This window comes from Hyaena hyaena, unplaced genomic scaffold (assembly GCF_003009895.1).
Source record: "Hyaena hyaena isolate Hyena2069 unplaced genomic scaffold, ASM300989v1 scaffold_75, whole genome shotgun sequence".
NCBI classification, from domain to species: Eukaryota; Metazoa; Chordata; class Mammalia; order Carnivora; family Hyaenidae; genus Hyaena; species Hyaena hyaena.
The window spans coordinates 1,135,037-1,160,489 of NW_024080707.1; the positions used below are offsets into that span (position 1 = coordinate 1,135,037).

General features: G+C 40.2%; 1 protein-coding gene across 5 annotated transcripts in view; it reads left to right on the forward strand.

The window, feature by feature from the left end:
* Positions 1-9,473, forward strand: part of UBE2U (ubiquitin conjugating enzyme E2 U) — a 53,057-nt gene extending 43,584 nt beyond the window's left edge. For 3 of the 5 annotated variants that reach the window (XM_039233443.1, XM_039233444.1, XM_039233450.1), the window contains 2 exons: positions 3,138-3,232; positions 9,140-9,473. In XM_039233443.1, coding sequence (XP_039089374.1) covers positions 3,138-3,232; positions 9,140-9,321 — 277 coding nt within the window. In that variant the 3' untranslated portion in view covers positions 9,322-9,473. Of the gene's footprint in view, positions 1-3,137; positions 3,233-9,139 lie in introns of those variants that run through there. The other 2 variants (XM_039233445.1, XM_039233447.1) reach the window with 2 other exon arrangements.
* Positions 9,474-25,453: the final 15,980 nt, after the last annotated feature.

The following is a 25,453-nucleotide window of genomic DNA, read 5'->3' on the forward strand; positions in this document are numbered from 1 at the left end:
GTTTGCACGTATAGGAGGATTAGGAGGAACTTGACGGAGGAACAAGGGGGAGAAGAAGGGCGGAAATGGTGGGGGAAAGGGAGAGAGGCAAACCATGAGAGACTCTTGAATGCTGACAAAAACTGAGGACTGATGGATGTGGGGGGGAGGGAGGGTGGGCGTGGAGGAGGGCACTTTGGGGATGAGCACTGAGTGTTATGTGGAAACTAATTTGACAATAAACTATTTGTAAAAATAAAATAAAATAAAATAAAATAAAATTTAAAAAAAAAGGCTCTCTTAAAAAGAAATGAACAACTTGAATAATTTTATGTCTAAAAAGGAAATTGAATTGATAGTTAAAAACCTTCATACAAAAACAACACCAAGCCCAATGGCTTCATTGAAGAATTTTTCCAGACATTCAAAGAAAAACTAGTATCAATGTATAGAAAATATAAAATTTTCCTTTTTTAGGAAAATACGAAAGAGAACACTTCCCAATACATGTCATACAGTCAGCAGTACCTCTTAATGCAATCCGTATCAAAATATCAATAGCATTTTTTCACAGAGCTAGAAGAGATAAGCCTAAAATTTGTATGGAACCACAAATTATCCCAAATAACCAAAGCAATCTTGAAAAAGAACAAAACTGGAGGAATCTCAATCCAGATTTCAAGCTATACTACTACAAAGCTGTAGTAATCAAAACAGTATGTTACCTGCATAAAAACGGACATACAGATCCATGGAACAGAATAAAGAGCAGAGAAATAAACCCATACTTATATGGCAAATTCATCTACAACAAAAGAGGCAAGAATCTGCAGTTGGGAAAAGACAGCCTCTCCAACAAACGGTGTTGGAATAGCTGGACAGCCACCTGCAAAGGAATGAAACTGGACCACTTCCTCACAAGAGACAAAAATAGGCTCAAAATGGATTAAAGATCTAATTGAGAGTCCTGAAAGCATAAAATTCCTAGAATAGGGCACAGACAGTAATTTCTCTGATGCTGGTCATAGCAGCATTTTTCTAGATATGTCTCCTGAGGAAAGGGAAATAAAAACAAAAATAAACTATTGGGACTACGTCAAAATAAAGAGCTTCTGCACAAAAAAGGAAACAATTGACAAAACTAAAAGATAGCCTACTGAATGGGAGAAAATATTTGCAAATGACAAATCTGATAAAGGGCTAGTATTCAAAATATATTTTAAAAAACTTATATAGCTCAGCACCAAAAGTACAAACCATCGAATTCAAAAATGGACAGAAGACATGAATGGACATTTCTGAAAGAAGACATACAGATGGCCAACAGACACCTGAAAAGATACACAACATCATTCATCATCAGGGAAATACAAATCAAAATCACAATGAGACATCACCTCACACCTGTTAGAATGGCTAAAATCAAAACCACAAGCAGCAACAAGTGTTGGTGAGGATAGGGAGAAAACGGAACCCTCACGCACTGCTGGTGGGAATGCAAAGTAGTGCAGCCACTGTGGAAGATAGTATAGAAGTTCTTCAAAAAATTAAAAATAGGGGCATCTGAGTGACTCAGTCAGTTGAGCATCCAACTTTGGCTCAGATCATGATCTCCAGTTTGTAGGTTCAAGACATGTGTCGGCCTCTGTGCTGACAGCTCAGAGCCTGGAGCCTGCTTCAGATTCTGTATCTCCCTCTCTCTCTGCCCCTGCCCTGCTTGCAGTCTGTCTCTTTTCTCTCAAAAATAAATAAGTGTTAAAAAATTAAAAATAGAACTACGGTATGATCCAGTAATTCCACTACTGGGTATTTAGCCAAAGAATAAGAAAATAGTAACTGAAAAAGAATGCATCCTTATGTTTATAGCAGCATTATTTCCAATAGCTAGACTATGAACACAGCCCAACTGTCCATCAATTGATGGATGGATAAAGAAGATGTGGTGTGTATGTATATATGTATATGTGTGTGAATGTGTGTATGCATACATATATGTATATGTATAGTGGAATTTTACTCAGCCATAAAAAAGAGTGAAGTCTTGCTATTTCAAACAACATGAATGGATCTAGAGAGTACAGTGGTAAACAAAAAATGTCAGTCGAGAAAGACAAATACCATATGATTCCATATGTGGAATTTAAGAAACAAACAAATAAAAATTTAAAAAGAGACAAACCAAGAAAACAGACTCCTAGCTATAAAGATTAACCTGGTGGTTACCAGAGGAGAGGTGGATCAGCGGATGGGTGAAATAGGTGAAGGGGATTAAGAGTACACTTATGAAGAAAAAAAAAATGGAAACCAACATGACAATAAACTATTTGTAAGAAAAAAAAAAGAGCTGAAAGTTAAAAAAAAAAAAAGAGTACACGTATGCTGACCACCGATGCTCATATAGCATCGTTGAATTCTTGTACTCTATACCTGAAACTAACATAATACTGTATATGTATATTACCAGAATTTTTTAAAAATTAAATAAAAAAAACAAAAACAAAATAATGTTTGCATTACCTCAATAACAAAACCAAAGACACCACCAGGAAGAAAATAAAAACCCATTACAGATAAATACACCTCATATACATAAATGCAAAAATTTTGGCTCATTGAATCCCATATATATAATTGTAAATATAAATGTAATAATAATATAATAAATAATTGTGATAATTATACATGAATAAGTGGGGTTTATGTCAGGAATGTAACCTTGGATTAATATCTGAAAACTTTGAACAATGTAAAATAGAATAAGAAAGAAGAATCATATGATTGTCTCAATAGGGGAAGAATATTTCAGTACCAATTCCTAATTTAAAAAAAAAGGAATCAGCCTCCAGAACTCTGTGAAAATAAATAAGTTACGGAGGCCCTAGGAAGCACATGCACCTTGCCTTACCAGTTGATGCTTTTATTATTTTACAGTATTAATATCAGACCATAGTTTTCTGCTTTTGTACTGACTATTAGGAAACATACTGGAGTAATTTCCGTTTACCAATGTAGTAGTGAACACTCAGGGCACCAGAATCAACCCCCATTACTTTGCTGGTCTGTCAGATTGGATATATTTGGCCTGATTTTTCTTAGTAGTAACATACACTTCCCAGAATTCACTTGGAAACTTAGATGACTTCTTTCTCTTATTCCAGGTATACTGCTGCCATGGCTCGGCTCGCCAGAGAAAGCAGAAGGCCTTACACAGCCAATTATCTACCAGAAAGTGATCTTGTCTGCCAAACTCCAAGTACATTGAGTGTAGCCTATTTGTTTTGCTTTGTTTTTGGAACTAAAATATTAGTCATAATAATACATTTGCATTTCTGTTCAGCTCAGATAAGTTTAAATCTGCGAGGCCTAATCTTGTGTTCTCCTTTTAAGATTGTTTAGCTCTTTCTGGCTAACAAAATAAATTCAGTATATTACTTACATACAAATTGGAGCTTTGAAAAAGCTTACACTTTGAAGTTTCCCACTCCTTAATAGGTTAATACATTATTTGAAAACCTAAGGCTAGGTTTCGAGATGCATAAAAGCATTTGAAACAAAAACACTAAATAAACCGATCCCTAAAGATCATTGTAGATTCAGAGATATATGCAGTATGGCTGACGAGAAAGGAACAATTTTAGTTGAGTTTGGTGATCTTTTTTTTAAAGAAATATTTGGGATAAATTGAGGATAGGTCTTGGACAGGATAAGAATTGGTAACTTATAACAGAAATCCACTAGTATGAAGGGGAAAGCAAGACATCTGAGGTCAGAGAACTTGGGTTTAGAGTACCAGGTCTATGCAATGATGAGAAAGTCACTTAAACTCTGAGTTTCAGTTTCTTCATCCTCAGCCAGTACTGAGTCCATAGAAAATGTTCAGTAAATACTTGCTTCTAATATTCGGCCCTAACACACAGCATTCTTGTGACTAAATGACTCCAGGTATGCCAACATTCTTTGTGAACGGGAGAGTACTAAAAGTATTAGGTTATCGCATTTCCCTAATAACCTGTCCTTCAAGCATAACAGCACAGACATTCCTGGGACAGGCAGCAACCTTCAGTTAGTGGTTCTTCAAGAGCCCTGCTTCCATCTCTCTGGCTTTCTTTTCCCTGGCTTGGATTCTACTTCTCCTCCATCTTGTATCCGTGTACTACTCAGATTTCCTCCTCTAACTCACCAGCCTGTCTTCTCTCTCCCACTCCGCCTTCTTCCACATTTCAGGGTACCTGCAAGCATTGGTAAGAAATACTGCTTTTTCTAGCCCTACTCTGCTTCCCCCATAAACTGCTCCCTGCAATCTCTGTCCTCCACATCCCCACATCTGCACCAGTGGAAGAGATCTTTTGGTTCAGTTGGTGATTACAGCAATTCCTGTTCGTGCTTTGTCAGACTTCTTTCTACATCTCACATCTGCTTATGTTTTTCTGAGTCTAAAATATTTTGCTCCCCATTTCATTCAGGATAAAACTTATACTCTTTGACATGGCAAAGCCCTTAAGGCTCTAATATCTGTCTGCCTTTTCAGTGACATCTCTTCCCGCTCTCCCACTCTTACCCTAAACACCATACTGACCTAGTGGCTCATGACTATTTTCTACCTCATTTCAAAAAAATGTCAGAAGTAGGCTGTGTTTTCTCATATCCCCATTCCAAATACTCTTTCTTCCTTTCTAGTACATACTCATTCTTTGAGATTCTGTACGAAACTTTCCCTGTGAGCTCTCAAAGCATTTCTGTCGTGCCATATCATTCCCTGTAGCTTTTGTTTGTTTGTTTGTTTCTGTTTTAATTAAATCCAAATTAAAATTGGGTTTTTAATTAAATCCGGTCCAACTTTCTACACTAACATGTAATAATGGTTTCTGGAGAAGAACTTAGTGATTCATCACTTACATATAACACCCAGTGCTCATCCCAACAAGTGCTGTCCTTAATACCCATCACCCATTTAGCTCATCCCCCCACCATCCAACACCCCTCCAGCAGCCCTCAGTTTTTTTCTCTGTATTTAGGAGTCTCTTATGGTTTGCCTCCCTCTCTGTTTTTTTTTTTAAATTGATTTTTTTTTTTTACAAATAGTTTATTGTCAAATTAGTTTCCACATAACACTCAGTGCTCATACCCACAAGTGCCCTCCTCCATGCCCATCCCACCAACCCCCCACAAACATCAGTCCACAGTTTTTGTCAGCATTCAAGAGTCTCTCATGGTTTGCCTCTCTCCCTTTCCCCCACCATTTCCGCCCTTCTTCTCCCCCTTGTTCCTCCGTCAAGTTCCTCCTAATCCTCCTATACGTGCAAACATATGATATTTGTCCTTCTCTGCCTGACTTATTTTGCTCAGCATAACACCCTCAAGGTCCATCCATGTTGCTACACATGGCCAGATTTCATTGTTTCTCATTGCCATGTAGTATTCCATGGTATAGATAAACCACATCTTCATGATCCATTCATCTGTTGATGGACACTTAGGCTCTTTCCATGTTTTAGCTATTGTGGAGAGTGCTTATGAACATTGGGGTCCATGTGCTCCTATGCCTCAGCATTTCTGTATCCCTTGGGTAAATTCCTAGCAGTGCTATTGCTGGGTCATAGGGGAGTTCTATTGTTAGTTTCCTGAGGAACCTCCACACTGTTTTCCAGAGGGGCTGTACCAGTTTACATTCCCACCAACAGTGTAGGAGGGTGCCCGTTTCTCCACATCCTCGCCAGCATCTAGAGTTCTCTGATTTGCTCATTTTAGACACTCTGACTGGCGTGAGGTGGTATCTCAGTGTGATTTTGATTTGTATTTCCCTGATGAGGAGGGATGCTGAGCATCGTTTCATGTGTCTGTTGGCCATCTGGATGTCTTCTTTGGAGAAGTGTCTGTTCATGTCTTCTGCCCATTTCTTCACTGGGTTGTTTGTTTTTCGGGCGTGTAGTTTGGTGAGTTCCTTATAGATTCTGGATATTAACCCTTTATCTGATATGTCATTTGCAACTATCTTTTCCCATTCCGTTGGTTGCCTATTAATTTTCTGGGTTGTTTCCTTGGCTGTGCAGAAGCTTTTAATCTTGATGCCTCCCTCTCTGTTTTTGTCTTATTTTTCCTTCCCTTCCCCTGTATTCATCTGTTCTGTTTCTTAAATTCCACATATGAGTGAAATCATATATTTGGCTTTCTCTGACTTATTTCACTTAGCATAATACATTCTAGTTCCATACATGTTGTTGCAAATGACAAGATTTCATTTTTTTTGATTGCTGGGTAGTATTCCATTGTATGCATATATGCCTTCTTCTTTATCCATTCATCAGCCAATGGACATTTGGGCTCTTTCCATAATTTGGCTATTGTTGATAGCACTGCTGTAAACATTGGGATGTATGTGCCCCTTCAAATCAGCATTTTTGTATCTTTTAGATAAATATCTAGTAGTACAATTGCTAGGTCATAGTGTAGCTCTGTTTTTAATTTCTTGAGGAACTCCATACTTTTCTCCAGAGTAGCCACGCCAGTTTGCATTCCCACCAGCAATGCAAAAGCATCCCCCTTTCTCCACATCCTCACCAACCTCTGTTGTTGCCTGAGTTGTTAATTTTAGCCCTTCTGACAGTTGTGAGGTGATATCTCATTGTGGTTTTGATTTGTATCTCCCTGATGATGACATTGAGTGTCTTTTTATGTGTCTGTTAGCCATCTGGATGTCTTCTTTGGAAAAGTGTCTGTCGATGTCTTTTGTCCATTTCTTCACCAGGTTATTTGTTTTCAGGGTGTTGAGTTGGACAAATTCTTTATAGATTTTGGATATTAACCCTTTATCTAATGTGTCATTTGCAAGTATCTTCTCCCATTTCATTGGTTGCCTTTTAGTTTTGCTGATGATTTCCTTCACTGGACAGAAGTGTTGCATTCATCCTCATATCAATTTTCTGGGTGTTCCAAATGATTTGATGCTGATGTAGCTGAATTTTAGGGATGAGACATGCTCAGGGTCTACTCTGCCATCTTAATTCCCCCTCCCTATTACTTTTCTATTGCTAGGTAACAAATCACCACACACTTAATGGCTTAAAACAACACATATCTATTGCTTCACAGTTTCTGTGTTCCCAGAGTCCAGGCATGGTTTAGTTGGATCCTCTGCTTGGGATCTCATAAGCTGTGATCAAGGTGTGAGCTGGGCTGCAGGGTCATCTGGAGGCTTGCATGGGGAAACTCTTGGAAGGACCACTTCCAAGCAAACTATGGTTGTTTAATAGAATGCACTCCCTTCTCTCCTTAGGACTGAGACCCCAGCTTCTTTCTGGCTATGTGCTAAACACCTCCTATAGCTCCTAGAGGCTGCCTGTAGCTTATTGCCATGTGGGCTTTTCCAACCTAGCCTACTACCTCACCTCACCAGCCAGCAAGGAGAGTCTTTAGACCAAGGCTGATAGCAAAATGGAGTCTTATACAATGTAACATAATCACAGGAGTGAGATTCCATCACTTTGTCATATTTTATTAGTTAGAAGCAATAGGTCCCACTAATATTTAAAATATAGGAGTTCATATAAAGATATGAACACTGGAATTTGGAGATTATGATAAGCCCCTTAGAGTTTGTCCTCCACACATGCTATGTCATATATCTCTTTATTGTCAGTCTCCTTAGAAAATGGAGAGGAAAGGCGCTGCTTCCCTCTCAATCTACCACAGCACAGTGCCTCATCTAGTGGGCTTTCAGTGCTCATAAATGAATGAGTGAATGAATACTGCAATGAAGTAGAATGGTTATACTTTTAGCAGCTCTGATCCTGGAAGAAGGTAAATAAACCCATGATGAGTGAGAATAGTGAGAAAGGTTAAGATGGAAGAGAGAACACTTTAAGGAATGTCTAGAAATGAATTAGATCTCCAGTCCTGAGCCTGTCCTCTTCGAAAATGGGGTAAACTGTATTTTGTGTCTAATCTTCCTGCTAAGAGGAGAGACTGCACATAATAGCTTATGGTAAATTAGATTATTATTCAGAGATAGTCACTCTCTATCCTGTTCTACATCCATGGGCAAAATGTACTCCTTGACCCTTGCCTTTAAATTTTGCCATGTGACTTGTTTGGATCAATGGAATATTGGTGGCTATGGTATGCCCAGGGTTTGAAAAGAGTTTGTGCAATTTGGCTAACTCTTTTGTCCTAGATCCCTTCCTAAGCAATGAATTAGGTGGCAGCTACGCAGATGGAAGGAAAATACAATGAGGCTGTAGAGGCGAGCAAAGCATAAATAGCACCAACTAGGACGAAACCTTCCTACCAAACACATTCCCCTTGCTGAGTGCAAATATTGAGAAATATAGATACTATATCTATAGTCTTCCTTTAAAATGCAATCAGTTTGTTTCCCTGTTTATAAGACCTTTACCAAAAGGATAAATCTTCTTTGCATGACATAGGAGGCTTTCCTAATCTGGCCTCAGCCTCACTAGCCAGCCCCACTGAACTCTCCATGCGCTCTAACGCAGGAATTTGGGATCTGACAGACCCAGGATCAATTCCTATTAGCTGGGTGTCCTTGAACAAATTACGTAGGTCACTCAGTCTCCATTTCCTCATCTGTGAAATAAGGATAGTAATACCTACCTGTCACAAGAGTTGTAGCTAAGTTAAATAATATTAGACATATAGACTGCTTAGCACAGCAGCTGGCCATATAAATGCTCATGTGTCAATTCTGATTACCTCCATACCTGTCAAGTCCTCCTATACCTTTGTGCCCTAGTATGTGCTGTGTCCTCAGTCTAGAGTACTCATACCTTCCTTCTCTGCCCTTCTCTGTTTAGCCTCTCTTCTGTCAAAATCCAAGCCTGTTTTCACTTAGCCACAGTGATTCTATCCATGTGCTGCTGACGCGGTCATGGACACTGTTCCCACTCCACGTCTACTGGCACTTAGTGGGGGCTCAGTAAATACATGTTAAATGAGTGAATTAACAAAGCATTAAAAGACTGACCAGAATGGAAAGAATGATTTGTGACAAATTGATTGTCAAATGTGACATTTAGAGAGTTTTAAAAGGTTGCTCACATTCATCCCCATGATCTCAGGCACTATGCTATGAATGCAGGAGCACATTTCTTTTTATTGTGTTCCCTGCCATGTCTATTAATATTTTTTATATTTCCTCTTACAGTTCAATATTTTCCTGATTCACAACCTGAAATCAATATGGCCACAAAGACTGATAGAACAGAAGAGAAGTGGGAGAGTGCAATTTTAGCGGACGATGGTGACATGAATGAGTCATGGGAGGAACAAGTGGAAGATCTGGTCACCTGGACCAACACTCTTGATACAAAGGTTTTAGATGATTAAGCCTGGTGCTCCAGGATGTAAAAAATGAACAGCTTCAACCACAAAACAGCTTCATGAAGCAACTTTGGAACACAGATTCCATTTTTTTTTCCAAGTTGGACTCATGCTCTCACTTCAAGTACAAATTAGAAATATAAGTACAAATCAGTGAATACGTTGCTTTGCATTTTTTGAACTCTACTTCATTGTTTGAACCTAAGTTAACCAAATTAAGGGTGTTCGTTGTGGCATTTCAATCAATGGTATTATGCCTACAGTTATTAGACTACTGGGTGCAAGTTTTTGCAGGAAAGGTGTGAATCAGGAAGAGGCTGGGATAGGAGGAGAGCACTCAGGAGTTTCAGAAGCTGGACATTAACCAAATAGAGGGATATTCACCATCTTTATTGCCTTGGTTCACTTCACATTTGCATCCCACTGTACAATAAAATCTATCTTCTGCTACATCACTTGATTAAAACTCATTAGGGTCACCAAAGACTTCCATATTTCTAAAATTCAATAGCTCCTGGATCTTACTGGATCTCTAGGCTATAGTCCATATTATTGATCACTTCTGTCTCTTTTTTTAATGTTTATTGCCTCACCTTTGAAGAGGCTTGTTTTGAGACCCATCCACCCACACACACATCTCTTCCCACAAACACCACATATGTATACATGTAAATGTGTATATCTGTATATAGATACAGATAGATGCCTGACCTTGGATCTAGTTGTTAATAGGTCTCTCCTTCATTTCTAAGGAAACTGATTTTACTTCCTGTGAAAAAATTAAAATGCTATTATAATTACTCTAGCGTCTGGGCACCTTCCTGGCTGGCTAGATGTTTTCAAGTCTGCCTGTGGTAGTTGAGACAATAAGGCCCCAGGTGATTGTAGTGCCTGACACTTATTATCCTCCCCAACCAGAAGCACAAAATTCTAGCAGCTCTCTCAGACTTCCCCCTCCTTTTGTCAGTGCCAAAGTACAGCCAAGAGCCAATTTCATGATTCCCACCCAACCTGATAACACTTAGGGTTATTTTTACACCCAATGATAAGTGCCCTTGTGAATGGGCTATCCCATACCTCAGTGAAATTATAGAATGTAGTTGAAAAATGCATTTTGCTGATATCACAATAATGGAGGCTGAGCCTCTGACTCTTCTCTGGTGGATTTCTGGGAGGACAAATGTGTAGATTGTCAACAGATATACAGCAATCAGCAAGAAATTAAACCCAAAAGAACCATTATGGTCAGCCAACAATATGTCCGTGATATCAGCTGTCATATATTGTATTTTATCCTTTCTATTGAATCCCTTTCTTCAGGACAAAGAAGTTCCACTTGTTGCTTGCTTCTCCTGCTACCAGAAGACCTGGGGGTAAAAGTGGGTGATGGGGAAAGGAAGGGTAGGGAACATGTCTTTGGAATAGAGACATTAGTCAGTAGAGCAGGATAATGTATTTTTTTTTAAGTTTATTTATTTACTTTGAGAGAGAGAGAGAAAGTGCAAGTGTGTCCAAGCAGGGGAAGGGGCAGAGAGAGAGGCAGAGAATCCCAAGCAGGCCCCATGCCTTCAGCGCAAAGCTCCACACAGGACTGGATCCCATGAACTGTGAGATCATGATCTGTGCTGAAACCAAGGGTCAGATGCTCAACTGATGGAGCCACCCAGGTGCCCCCAGGATAGTTTATTTAATTACCTTCACTATATCTCTGGCCATTCTTTCTGCATCTTCAATAGGAATTTCCCTTCCACTTCTAGCCCTTGGTGAAAGGTTCTTTTGGGTTCCAGCCCAATGCTCTCCTCTATGCATTTTTCTTGGAAAATGTTGCTACTGTCAAGAGTTTTACCTCCCACACACCTGACCCATTTTCCTTCCTGCTTAAAAGACATCTTCACTTCAACATCCCCCATGCATCAGAAATTCACCATGCCCAATTTAAACTCATTTCTCCCCCTCCACCAGACCTCCTTCTGCCTCTTGTGTTTCTTTTTCAGTTAATGGAACAATCAAAAGTCACTATAGACTTCTTTCACTATGGAAGATTGATCACCAGGACTTGGAATATTATCGTTTAGATGTCTCAAATCCATCTTCTCATCCCTGATCTTACCATCACTTTATATTATGAATCCCTTTTTTTAAAAAAATTTTTTTAGTGTTTATTTATTTTTGAGAGAGAGACAGAATGTGACCAGGGAAGGGGCAGAGAGAGAGGGAGACACAGAATCCGAAGCAGGCCCCAAGCTTGGAGCTGTCAGCACAGAGCCTGACGCGGGGCTCAAACTCACAAACTGCGAGATCATGACCTCAGCCAGAGTTGGACACTCAACCGACTGAACCACTCAGGTGCCCCAAACTCAAAGTACTTCTAATTTCCTTTTAGATTCTTCTTTGATCCATATGTTATTTTATTTACTTTATTTTTTAATTGTTTTATTTGCTTTAAAAGAAGATACCTTTCTAGCATTGATTTCTACTGTAATTCATGTGGAAAGAGAATATGCTGTGTATGATTTGAATTTTTTTAACTTATTGATACTTGTTTAATGGTTCACAGTATAATTTTTCTAAGCCAATGTTCCATATACATTTGAAAAACATGTATATTCTGCTACTGTTGAATAGATAGTTCTATAAATGTCAACTAGGTCAAGTTGGTTGATTGTGTTCAAGTTTTCTCTACCTTCACTGATTTTTTGTCTGCTTTTTTTTTTTGTCTACAATTATTGAGACAAATGTGTTGACATCTCTGAAACTGCGGATTAGCCTAATTCTCCCATTAGTTCTATTACTTTTTGTTTCATGTATTTTGAATCTTTGTTGTTAGGTCTGAAGACATATAAGATTATTTTGTCTTCTTGATGAATGGGTCCATTTATCATTCTGAAATTACCTTCTCTGCTTTGAAATCTACTTTGTCTGACAGTCGTATAACCAGTCCAGTTTTTCTTTTAACTAATATTAACATGACATGTCTTTTTCTATTCTTTTGCTTTTAATCTCTTTGTTACAGTTTTACCTATGTCTAGAGTTTTCCAAAAAATTAAATAAGATGTTTTATTTAGAGCATAGAACATAGTGAGTATTTAGTGTCTGTTAATTATTGTGACTATTTGCTATTTCTCTTTATTCAAGGCAATGAGAACATTTCCTAACATATCAGACTGTGCTCATTGCCCAGCTATAGTTATATTCATATTTTCTATTTTGGGATGTAAATAGAAAAAATATACTAAAAATACATGAAAGACAAAATAGAAGTGTTATCTTCAAAAAAATATGCCTGAACCTGTCATATGCATACTAGCTGTGTGACCTTGGGCAAATTACTTAACCTTGCTGCATCTTGGTTTCCTAACCAATCAAGGACGAATAACAATGACACCTAGTTTTCTATAGTTGTTGAGAAGACCTAATACATCAGTACATTAATATTAGTAAAGTGCTCAGGATGGTGCCTAACCCATAATAAGTGCCATGTATATGTTTGATAAAATAAAAAATACATCTTATTTTCTTCCAGTAATTATTCTAATGAAATATGAAAGAATTCATTTTCAGAAAGCCTAATAAATCTGCAGTTTTATGAAATACCCCAGGTGGTTTTGATGGAAATTATCAGTGGGTGACACTTTGGGATACAACATAATACCAAGATTTATTTCAAATATTAACATAGCACAAGTGGAGCCATTAGGTAATGAGAGTGTCACTTTATAATGAAGCCACATGACAGAGTGCATAGCCTAATTTGGACAGAGAAGTTAAGTCTAAATTTGAGGTCCCATGCGAACATGAATCCCAATCTCATTGTGATAAACCCGGGTTCATACAGAGAAAAGAGAATAAAGGAGCAGGAAATTCCAATTTTTGAAAATTTCCTATGATGTTTGGGTTTATGTCCTTAGAACCTTAGAGTTAGGTTTTTAAATTTGCTTTATTGCTTACACTCCTCTTCCCCTCCAGATGGCGCCAGTTGGCCGTTCTTTTCTGTACTCAAGGTGCAAAGACATTTTCCCTAGAAATGGCAGGCACTGTCTTGTTAACACTTCTAAAGATTTGTATGGCACATGAACATTTTATAAGAGCAGGAATATTTTGCTTTCCCTTCCCAAGAAGATGGTTACTCAGTGCTCAGCAGGGCTTACAAGGAGGAAACTAACTCAGAGCTTACAAATTATGCACATTTGATACAATCACAGGACCAACGTCCTGGAGAAATCAGTCAGTCCTCCACCACTGCCTTCAGGCAGGACCACACAGACACCACCCTCTTGTAGATGAGAATGAGTACGAAGAGAGAACAGAAAAGCTCAGGTTTTTGTTTAATGACTTCCAGACATCCCTGCATCCACTGAGAGCTGCTTCGCTTCCTACCTGAGGGAGGGAGGAAGTTCTCTAGAGGCTGGCAGGAAGCCAGAAGGCTGCAGGGCCTGTCCTCCACCTAGGCAGCCCTTTGCCTTCTGGCTTCTCACCTACAGTCCTTGGTTGTCCCTAAAGAATAAATGCCAAGCATTGTTGGAGGGGAGGGAATCACAGGAGACCCTATCCTGTGCACCTCTGTTTATTAACAAAGGGTATAAAGAGACCCAGAATTTGATTACCTTTTCGTTTTGTTTTGTTTTTGGAGTCCCGAAATTCAATTTAAGGCACCATCTCCAGAGACTGAGATCCAAGTCTTTTCCAAATATTCAATCCCTGGAGGAATAGTCAATATTCACCTTCCAAGAGGGAGTTCTTTTTGGCTAATCTGATTCCCAGATGCAAAAGCATAAGCCCACTTGACTTGGGGTTTTCATCATAAAAGATGGAGAACAGCTGGCTTTCATTTTCTGAACAGTATCCCTTAATAGATCTGAAGGCTAATTTTAAGTATTCCATACTCTCCTACTATCTGTACTAAATAAGCCCAGCCTTTTTTTTTTTTTTGCTTTATGTCATGACTTCAATGTCCAAACCCACTTTCTGACTCTTCCCTTCACTTTTAAGTTTTAGAGACCGGACTAGAATTCAAATGAAAAGTGATCACTCTAATGACCAAGGACAATTATATTTGCAATTGAATTTTGTTTCAACAATACAGTTGCAATATCCAATCTGATCTCCTGAGGCTTTTTATGTGTCTCAACAACTAGCTCACGTTAACGATGCTCTGCTGATAAAGACAAGTGTTTTCTCTAGAGAAAAATCATAGATACCAGATGTGTCCACAAGCTGCTATCAATTTTGAAGTCAAATTACATAATTAAGATACTGTTCTGGTTAAGTGTATATATAATAATTTATCATAAGTCTAAAATCAACCTCAGTCTATGTCACCAATAAAGGCTATTAAGAAGGTATTACTTGAATATTCAAAACTGTTCAGATTATAACGCTGAGTTCTCTTATCCTGTGGCCACTAGAAGTAAGCTTTTTTCCATATTCAGCTATGAATAACAGAAGACCTATAGAGAATTAAAAACATAAGAGATTTATCTTTTATCATAAAACAAGGAGCCCTGAATGGGAAGTTACTGGCATTGATCCAGCTAGTTATGCAATGATGCTATCAAAGACCAAGGTTTTTCAGTGTTTCCACTCTGACATTTTTATTAGAGTATTGGCTTCAGACCTTTTGATTCATGATTACAATACAGCTGCTACAGATCCAGACTTCACCCCTGTGTTTCACCTCTGTGTGGGAAGAGAGAAAAGGAAAAAGGAGTGATATTGGCTGCTAGTCCTCTGTTCCAGAGCAAATGGTTACCTCAGAGAGATTCACTGTCATCAGTACTGGAAACCAAAACCGCTAGCAAATTTAAAGTCAGTTCTGCTAATAATATAATTTATCCACATATTCATTGTTTTCATTCATTGCTTAGTCAGTTGGTAGTTTTCAATATCTTTTGACATTGTAAAATGCATTTAATAATTGATAAGGGAGAGAATAGATAGAATTATATATAACTGTATAAATATATGTATATCAATTTGTATTTTATATTTTTATACTTGCAAAAATGTTCAGCTCACTTTGAAGCAGATGGGAAATAGGGGATTGAGATTATAGAAATTCTAAGTATTTACATCTTGGTTAGGTTACCAAATAGCCTCTCTGGCCTATGACACAGGGTTTTAACAATCCCATGAAACCAGTAGATATAAGAAGAGTCATGATTCAGAGCTCTCCTTGAAGCAATTTGTTTTCAATCATAAAATAGCTTAGAATGAACTGATAGTGGGATGATAAAATCCATTCTTTATTTCAGAACTTGTTGACTTCCATGATGTAGGCAGTCTGTTGACCTGTCGTAAACTAAGGCATGCTTTGACCACAGCATACTAGAACTCAGATAACAGCAGTCAGGGGTTGTCAGGCCCAAGGTAGCCCCAGAAAGCAATGGATTACTGTCTGCAGCCAGTAGGTCTAGATCCAAGGGACCTTAATGTGAGAATAAGGTACTCTATGATCAAGAGCAATTTAGATCATTATCTAAGAATAGTAAAGTGCAGTGTCCTGGAGAGGGGAGTTGGTGAGGAGGACTCAGCATTCAAGACTACATGTCAGGAAATCTCTGAGTTGCAGAACTGCATTCACTCTATAAACAAGAGCATTTGAGATTTAGATATCTAGGTCCTTAAGACTTGGGCCCTCAGTTGATCGCCTTAGTGATAAAATAAATCTAGTGCCATTGTCCCATACTAAGAAATGTGATTGTACAAAGAGAGAACCAGAAAAATCTCAGGAATTCTTTTTTACCTTTAATTATGTTAATTTTGCCCCAAAAAGTTAAAGGAGAACCTTTTCAAAAAATATCTAAAGAATGTTCAGACTCTCAAGATAGCTACATGGAAGTGAAAGTTTATTTGCTTACAAATAAGTAAAACCCTGAAACATACTATCTTGTTTTGGTCAGAGCATCTAAAAGATATCCTGTCTCACTTTGCCAAAAATAATAAACAGATACTACTAAGGTAAAACATTTGCAAATGTGGGGGAGAGTCTGAATTTCATCAAGAAACTTGGGAAATTCAGATCCAAATAGATACAATCTTCCAAAATCACTTTGTCTTCCAATTTAAAAAGAAATATGTGAACTTTAAGAAAAATATGAAGCTCTGCAGTTTAAAACATCCGCTGATGATTTTACCAAAATCTGTTCAGTTTGTTCTAAAATCAAGTCATACATACAATCTTTCTATGGACTAGGGTTATCTATTTTTTCATACAGATGGTATCCCTATTGTGTGTATCCTAACATCTACAAGGCTGTGGTAGTTGACTCATTGCTCACAAAAGGAAAGGATCAAATAATGTATCAGTTAGCTTTTGCTGTGTAACAAACTACCTGAAAACTCTGGGTCTCAAATCAACAGCTATTTATTTAGTTTACAATTCTTCATATCAGCAATTGGCATGAGGCTTAGCTTCTTGGTTCTGGTAGCAGTGGGGACCCCTACTTGTATCTGTAGTCAGTGTCCAGCTTAGTTGAGATGTATCTGATCAAGAGGGCCCCAACTATAACAGCTTGTCTTTGTTCATTTTGGTCTTTGGTCTTGTAGCTTATTCACATGGCAGCTGGACAGGGTTCCAGTGAGTATGCAGAAATGGTCAAGGTCTCTTGAGGCTTGGGTTTGGAACTGGCACACCATTACTTCTGCTGAATCCTGCCAGCCAAAACAGGTCATAAATTCAGCCCAGATTTGAGGGGAGAGAAAATTGATTCCATCTCTTAATGGGAAGGGCTAAAAAGCCATATGACAGGGGGCAGGAATACAGGGTGGGTTGAAGTATTATGGTCATTTTTGTAATATGCCACACAAACAGTAGATGAATCAATACAAATCTCCCTAGTATTACTGCAGAAAAAGGTCTCCATTAGTTTATTCATATGCCAGGCATTGTGATTGGTAACAAGGATAGTGCAGGAGCTACTCTAATAATTATACTCTGCCACGTGAAGCATGAAAGGATAGGCCTATGCCAATCAGAGAACTCTAGATGCTGGCGAGGATGTGGAGAAACGGGCACCCTCCTGCACTGTTGGTGGGAATGTAAACTGGTACAGCCCCTCTGGAAAACAGTGTGGAGGTTCCTCAGGAAACTAACAATAGAACTCCCTTATGACCCAGCAATAGCACTGCTAGGAATTTACCCAAGGGATACAGAAATGCTGAGGCATAGGAGCACATGTACCCCAATGTTCATAGCAGCACTCTCCACAATAGCTAAAACATGGAAAGAGCCTAAGTGTCCATCAACAGATGAATGGATCAAGAAGATGTGGTTTATCTATACCATGGAATACTACATGGCAATGAGAAACAATGAAATCTGGCCATGTGTAGCAACATGGATGGACCTTGAGGGTGTTATGCTGAGCGAAATAAGTCAGGCAGAGAAGGACAAATACCATATGTTTGCACGTATAGGAGGATTAGGAGGAACTTGACGGAGGACCAAGGGGGAGAAGAAGGGCGGAAATGGTGGGGGAAAGGGAGAGAGGCAAACCATGAGAGACTCTTGAATGCTGACAAAAACTGAGGACTGATGGATGTGGGGGGGAGGGGGGGATGGGCATGAAGGAGGGCACTTTGGGGATGAGCACTGAGTGTTATGTAGAAACTAATTTGACAATAAACTATTTGTAAAAAAAAAAAAAAAAAAAAAAGAAAGGATAGGCCTATGCTAGATAAGTGGAAGCAACTTGCCCCAAGTTTATATGCCAGAAGCATGTTCTTTGTTTATTTGGTAAGAGGTAAGCACATCCACATTAATATAAAGAGATTAATTTTTTTAATCAATCAGAATAATCAGGTCTGGAGAGTTACCTTACCCTTATGTTTCATAAAGACTTGGATTTTGTCTAGTCTCTTCATTGTTTCATTGCTTGTGCCTTGAACAGTGTCTGACATACAGTAGACAGTCAATGAATATTGAAATGTTGATTTAAAGCACCTTGGTAATTTAGCTATGTGGCCAGAAGGCCAGAAGAAGGTGGGTGATGATGATGCTTTCGTCACGGGGACAGACTCATTCTAGGCATTCTCACTGGCTCACACAGCTCCATTCTTTTTGTTACCTATTTAACCATTTCTGTTGTTATTTCATAAGAAGTGGATGTTGCCTGGGGCGCCTGGGTGGCTCTGTTGGTTGGGCGTCCGACTTCGGCTCAGGTCATGATCCCGCGATTCGTGGGTTCGAGCCCCGCGTCAGGCTCTGTGCTGATAGCTAGCTCAGAGCCTGGAGCCTGCTTCAGATTCTGTGTCTCCCTCTCTCTCTGACCCTTCCCTGCTCACGCTGCCTCTCTCTCTCTCTCAGAAATAAATAAAACATTAAAAAATTAAAAAAAAAAAAAGAAGTGGATGTTGCCCAGCTGATACAGTGAACACCATTCCCAGTGTGGTTGGAAGTGGGGTGGCACTGAGCTGAGAGTAGAATGTTGGCTTCATCCTTTTTTGAAATTTAAATCCATGTGTTTGCAAATGAAAGAGAATATGGCAGCCATAGCAGAGAGCAGTCTGAAGAGCAGACTAAAGACTATCCTTCAGAGACTAAAAGTCTACATCTTCCTTTTCCCACCGCTGTCCAATGGCAGCGACTTTGGAGCGGGAGGAAGAGAAAGTTGTATATAGTTGGCTGGGAAGCAGGGGAGAACAGTGGGAGCATTGGCTCATTCTTTTGTTTATTCGTTCGTTCACACAGTCGTGTATTTTGGTGGTTAATTTTATGTGTTGATTTGAGTAGGTCACAGGGTGCCCAGATATTAGGTCAGACATTCTGGATGTTTCTGTGAGAGTATTTTTGGATGAGACTAATAGGTTTTTATATTTTCTTAGGTTTTTTGAGATTAATCTTTAAATTGGGAGACCAAGTAAAGCAAATTCCTCCCATGTGGGTGGGTCATATCCATTCATTGAAGGCCTAAATACATATAAAACACTGATTCTCCCCTGAGAAAGACTATTATTCCTGCCTTTGGACTTTAATTTAAATATCAGTTGTTCCTGGGTTTTGAACTTGTTGGCCTTCAGACTGGAACTACACAATCAGCTCTCCTGGGTCTCCAGCTTGCTGACTCATCCTGCAGATCTTAGGATATGCCAGTCCCCTTAATCACATGAACCGTTTTTGTATAATAAGCTTCTTTCGATGTATACACATCTTATTAGTTCTGTTTCTTTAGAGAACCCTAATTCATGTACATATTCATATTTAGCAAATATTTATTGAGTTAATTTCTGGAGCTAGTGATGAACCCTGCCCTCATGAGCTTATATTTTATTTAATTGTTTTTTAACATGTATTTATTACTGAGAGAGAGCGAGCAGGGGAGGGGCAGAAAGAGGGAGACAGAAGATCCAAAGCAGGCTTCATGCTGTGAGCACAGAGCCTAATACAGGGCTCGAACTCATGAACCATGAGATCATGACCAGAGTCAAAATCAAGAGTCGGCTGCTTAACAGACTGAGCCACCCAGGTGCCCTGTGAGCTTATATCTTAAAGGTCAGTGTAAATGAGTAAATGAGAATGGCATGATGGGTGAAGTTCAAGCTGGACTGGATGTTGCAGGGACCCAAGACTTGGGGGCTCAGGAAAGGTTTCCTGGAGGAAGTAGCATTTAATCTGAGCCCTGCAGACCAAGCAGAGTTAGCCAGGCAATGAGAATTGTGCAAGAATGAATGGATGGAGGGAACAGTATGTCCAGTGACCTGTACGGGACAGGTGAAGGACACAACCCCTGAGAAAACCTTGAAGTAGTTCACTCTAATTGTTTTTATAGAGTTGATGGTCAAGAGTTGAGAAAAAGGAGGCAAGATGCAAGGACCCAGGTGAGAAGAGATACTGACCTGACAAGGGCAGAGCAGAAAGAAGGCAAAGAAGTGGATGGACCTGAGAGCTATATAGGAGGTAGGATTGACAAGACTGGGTGATGAACAGGACTTGGGGAGAGGCGTGGGGATTCCGGTGGGCCTTGAGGGTGGTGGGGTCACTTATTGAGACAGGGGATTAAGAATATGGGTGGGATGAGATGGGATGTTGCTATGGGAACCCTCACAGGTTCCCTGTTTGTTTTCTTTCCAGGGTCAAACTTAATACTCATTTTATTCTGATTTCAAATGGATACAGCTGGGCTCTGGAGTGAGCAGACCTCGGTTCAAACCCTCACTCCACCACCTGCAGGCTATGAGATGTGACCTAGGGCAAATCACTTAACCTCTCCCAGCCTCATCTCCCTGATCAGCGAGTGCAGAAAATAATAGTGCATATTTACAGGGTTGTTGTTGGAGTTAAACAGTAAAGTGTATATAAAGTGCTTCACACAGTGTTGATTTCAATAAAGCCTAACTATAATCATGGTGTCCAAAAATTACAGAAAGAGAAGGCAAAATAATTAGACCCACAGACTGTTCAGAAAACTCGGGAGGAGTCAGAACTAGGCAGAGAGCTCGGGGAAGTGGGGGAAAAAGCAGAGTGTGAGGACATGTAGTGATCTCAGGCTCCAAGGCTTCTGTCTTAATCTCTGCTGGGACACTTCAACCCAGGGAGAGGCTGACCATGAGACGCACCTGCTTCCCACCCCAGAAAAACATTCTGAGCCACTTCTCCCTGTCCCTTAAGACTCCTTGGTAACAGTCTTCCATCTGTTTCCCAAATTCCTAGCACGACATTAAACACTAAGGTTCTGAAACATATATATTCAAAACTTCCTTCAACAAGAAAAAGCAAAACTCCCTTCCTTAAGGGGTCCTTTAAAGGTAGCACTACACTTGGATGCCTGGCTATGAAGCCCAACCTCCTAGACTCATGCCTGACCCCCACCAAAGCTCCCTGCCCTAGTTTCCTAACCTGTGAATGTAGATAAGAGTAGTAGCCACCGCCGAGGGCATGTGTGAGAATTAAATGAATTAATATTTTAAAAGTGAATGGACTGATTGCTGGTCCAAGTAAACCTTCAGTAAATGTTATCCATCATTATAGGGTTAGAAGAGAAGCTGGGCAGCCAGGCCAGTGCCGCCTCGAGCCCATGGGCCCTGGACTGACGCTGTGTCCAAACACAGCAGGTAATTTAGAGAGGGCCGCTCACCCTGGGCATCCCGTGCTGGGGCCGAGGGGGAAGCAACAATAGCAAAAGGTATCCGTTATTGGGCATTATTCCATGTAAGTTCACAATTCACAAAGTGGACATTTTTCTCATTGTAGGCATGGGGTAGCTGAGGCTCAGAAATTAAGGAACTCTGTTGAGATTAGAACCCAAGATCCCATAAAGTTCTTAACATTTTATTCTGCTGGGGAAAAGCTACAAGTAGATCAGATTTAAGTTGAAATGTAGTTTGGGAGCCCACATGTGTCTGGAATCCACAAATGACACCCCCTAGAAAACCTGGGGATGAAAGCAAGACCAAAATCCTGGTGTCCTAGGTGGCATCACGGGAGACTTTTTTGTATGCGTGGCAGGTCCATCTCCAGGCCCCTGCAGTCCCCCAGCCTGGCCTAAGTCAGGCCTGGAAGATCACATCTGCCAGTCTCCTTCCCTTCCAGCCCAGCTGATTTGGCAGGCTGCCAGCCTAACAGCCAGGGCATTCGCCAAGGCCTGATTTTAATAAATTTCTATTTCCTGTAGAAAACCGGTTTTCTCGGTGGCTTTGTAACCCAACCATTCTTGATCACATCAGGACTAAACCTGGCAGCCAGCTTGGCAGCTTGTGTGCAAATTGTATACAATGGCAGATTGTTTGGCCTTTATTGCAACCCAAAGCAACTTAAGGAAAAGGGAGGGGAAACACAAGAAAGAAAAGGAATAAATCCAAACCTCATATATAATTACATAATACAGTGAAGTCCCAATTCTCTTTAATGAAAATACAGAATTAATGAGTCAGTCTCTCTCTCTCTCTCTCTCTCTCTCACACACACACACATACACACACACACATAAAGTATAGAATAGACAAATGCATTCTTTGTTGAAGTCTCTTTTCCCTGTTTTCCTCTTCTTTACCAACATATCTCACATTCAAGGAAAAGTGGAGGAGTGAAAATCAAGGTCTGAGGGAAAGTAGCATGTTTCAAGGATCGTAGAGACAGGAAGAGACACAGGGGTGAGAAAGGGGGCAACTGAGAGGATGCAAACACTAAACAAGTAACAAATATCAGCCTATTCAAATTATCATATTAAAGGAGGATGTGAGGTTAGAAATTACATGAATTGAGTAATCAGAGTATCCTGTTTCATTACTGTGTTCTCAAAGTATTGCATGATGAGTTCCCAGCTTCACCAAACAGTGACTGCCCTTGTCTACACCTGTCTTGTGTCACAGATATATGGATCTCAGGGCGCCTGTGTACCTCAGCCGGTTAAGCGTCCGACTTCGGCTCAGGTCATGATCTCACGGCTCGTGGGTTCGAGCCCCGTGTCGGGCTCTGTGCTGACAGCTCGGAGCCTGGAGCCTGTTTCAGATTCTGTGTCTCCCTCTCTCCCTTCCCCTCCCCTGTTCACGCTGCCTCTCTCTCTCTCTCTCTCAGAAATAAATAAAACATTAAAAAAGTTTAAAAAGAAAACCAAATATACAGCTCTCAGGGAGCCTTAGCAGAGTCCCTTAGCCCTCAGTGCTAGGCCAACCAGCCTTTTCTCTCCCATTATCAAAGCTAATTCAACCCACGTTCTACTCTCATGGTCTTCTTCTGAGTTAACTGGACAAACTAGTAAGTGTGTATTGGTGTTAACATGCATTGTTCCAATAGTAAGAAAATGTGTAGTTGTCATATTAGAAATTCTAAGCACCTGGGCAGGTCTGGTGGGGAGATGTTTTCTGGGTGAGCAGCCCTCATGGGTTCAATCAGTCACATCGCATGGAGACTCATGATTCATTTGCAGTAGAATTGGTCTGGTGGACATATATCATTGCCAAGGGCAAGGGCACAGGTTCATTGGCTGTCAGGGCATGCTTCAAATGTGATGCATAGCTTATGTCAATGGCCTGAATAAATCAGAATGTACTGATTGAAGTGATGTAGGATCCCAATGAGGATAGGCTTTGGAGCAACTTAACATGGATTCCAGTGTAAGAAGATAGCTAAGTGGGCAAATGAAAAGACAGTAAATTAAATCAAAAGTAGGTTTGGATACATGGTAAAGTCAAAAGCTAGTTAGGTGGGAGATAGAATATGGATAGGGGGTGGAATAGAACTTTTAATTCAACTGAATAATTCCCCATTGAAGACCATCATGCCCTTGGCATCGTGTTGGAGTCAAAATTATAGGATGCAATGTTTACCACCAATATTTTAGTCTCTTGTTGTTGGGGTGGGGGTAGGGGGGTTGCAGATCACAGTGTATATACATGAAGCAATAGTAATATATGTATTTTTTTTTAAGAGAGAGAGATTGCACACCCATGCCCAAACAAGTGGTGGAAAGGCAGAGAGAGGGGGAAAATCTTAAGCAGGCTCTGTCCTCAGTACAGAGCCTGACATGGGGCTCTATATCATGGCCCTGAGATCATGACCCTGAGCTGAAATCAAGAATCAGATGCTTAAGTGACGAAGCCACCCAGGCACCCCAGAAATGTGTTCTTAACTGAGGCAGAGATAGGAGAGGGAAACATAAGAATCACCTAAGAAGTTTTTCCAAACATATCCTGGATTTCATGAGTCAGAATCCCTGAGATAGGGGGAGGTGGATATGGCGCTGCTTGCTTTGAAAAACTTCCTAGGAGATTCAGGTGTGTACCCTGGTTACCAGCCATTGAATTAGACCAGTATTTCCCAGCCTTACTGGACCATAGCGATCACCTGAGGAGCTTGTTAAAACTGTTTGTTTCCTGGCTGCACCCACCACCGGAGTTGCTGATTTAGCGGGGCCAGCACAGGGCACAGAGATGTAGTTTTAACAGTGGCTCCAGTGGCTCATTATACATAGGTTTGACGAGTAGTTTGGAGGATAGTAAGTTAGATAATACTTATTTATTCACGAAATACTCATTGAGCAACTTCTATCACCCTGAATGCTGACAAAACACAGGGATTAGATCCTTTTGGCCTGCAGAAACCCACAGAGAACTCCAAGGCATGGTAGGTACAGTCAAGGGTTGGGTGAAATTTGCTGACGAAAAATGGGTGGAGGTTTTAATGGGTTGAACAGTAAATGAAGATTTGTTGAAAAGGGTGAGACTTGGACTGGGCAGTGAAGGATTTGACTCCGTGGAAGGGAAGAAAGGAGAGGTCGTATGGGCAGGAGGTAGGGAGACGTGTGGCATGTTCTGAGGCACCAGCCTGAGCCAGTGTGGAAGCCCGAATGGGTGCCTCACGTTAGGATCAGGCTGGCATACCGATGGTGGCACTGCATGGTGGCAAAAGCATGAGCTGTAGGGCCATACGACCTGTGTTGAACTCCCAGCTTTGCCACGGGCTGCGGTGTAACTAGGATGCATTTTTCAACCCACATGTACCTCAGTTATGTTATCACTAAAATGGAAATCCTGAATAGGCGTTCTAGGTGCTATGAGATTCAAGCAAGTCTATTACCTGGCATTTCACGTACATATGCAATCAGTATTTGTGCTGTCATTCTATTTTAGAGTGCTTTTTACTTACAGTGTGCTTTCATAAGCACTAATTCATTTACTCCCCACAAGAGTTTTGAGAGGTATGTGTTGTTATTAATCCCATCTTATAAATGAGAAAACTAAAGCTAACTAGGAGGTCAAGGAATCCAAACAAGCTAATTAGCTTTAACTCGAGCCCAAGTGTCATCACAACACATAATTTGTTCTTTCTCTTATGGCAAAATGAGGGGATCAGATTATAGATGAGCCCTTGAGGACTAATTTACGACAGGCTTAATTCTGCAAATATATGGAAGCATCGAAGCAGGGGATGGACATGTTGGAAATAGTGTAATGGAAACATGAATGTTCTGGTTGAGATAGAAAATAGACACCAGTGAGGGCTGGAAGAGAGAGAGCACCACTGTATTGTGTGGGTAAACAGAGCCTCAGATGAGTCAGGTTGGTGTGTGAAGGAGGAACAGAGGTACCAAAACTGAAAAGAAAAGGAAATACCCCCTAACAAGCTATGACAATTGATATAGAAAATGCTTGCAAAGGGACAGTCCAACATTCAAAATTGTAGCCACTGTTTTCACTTCTAATT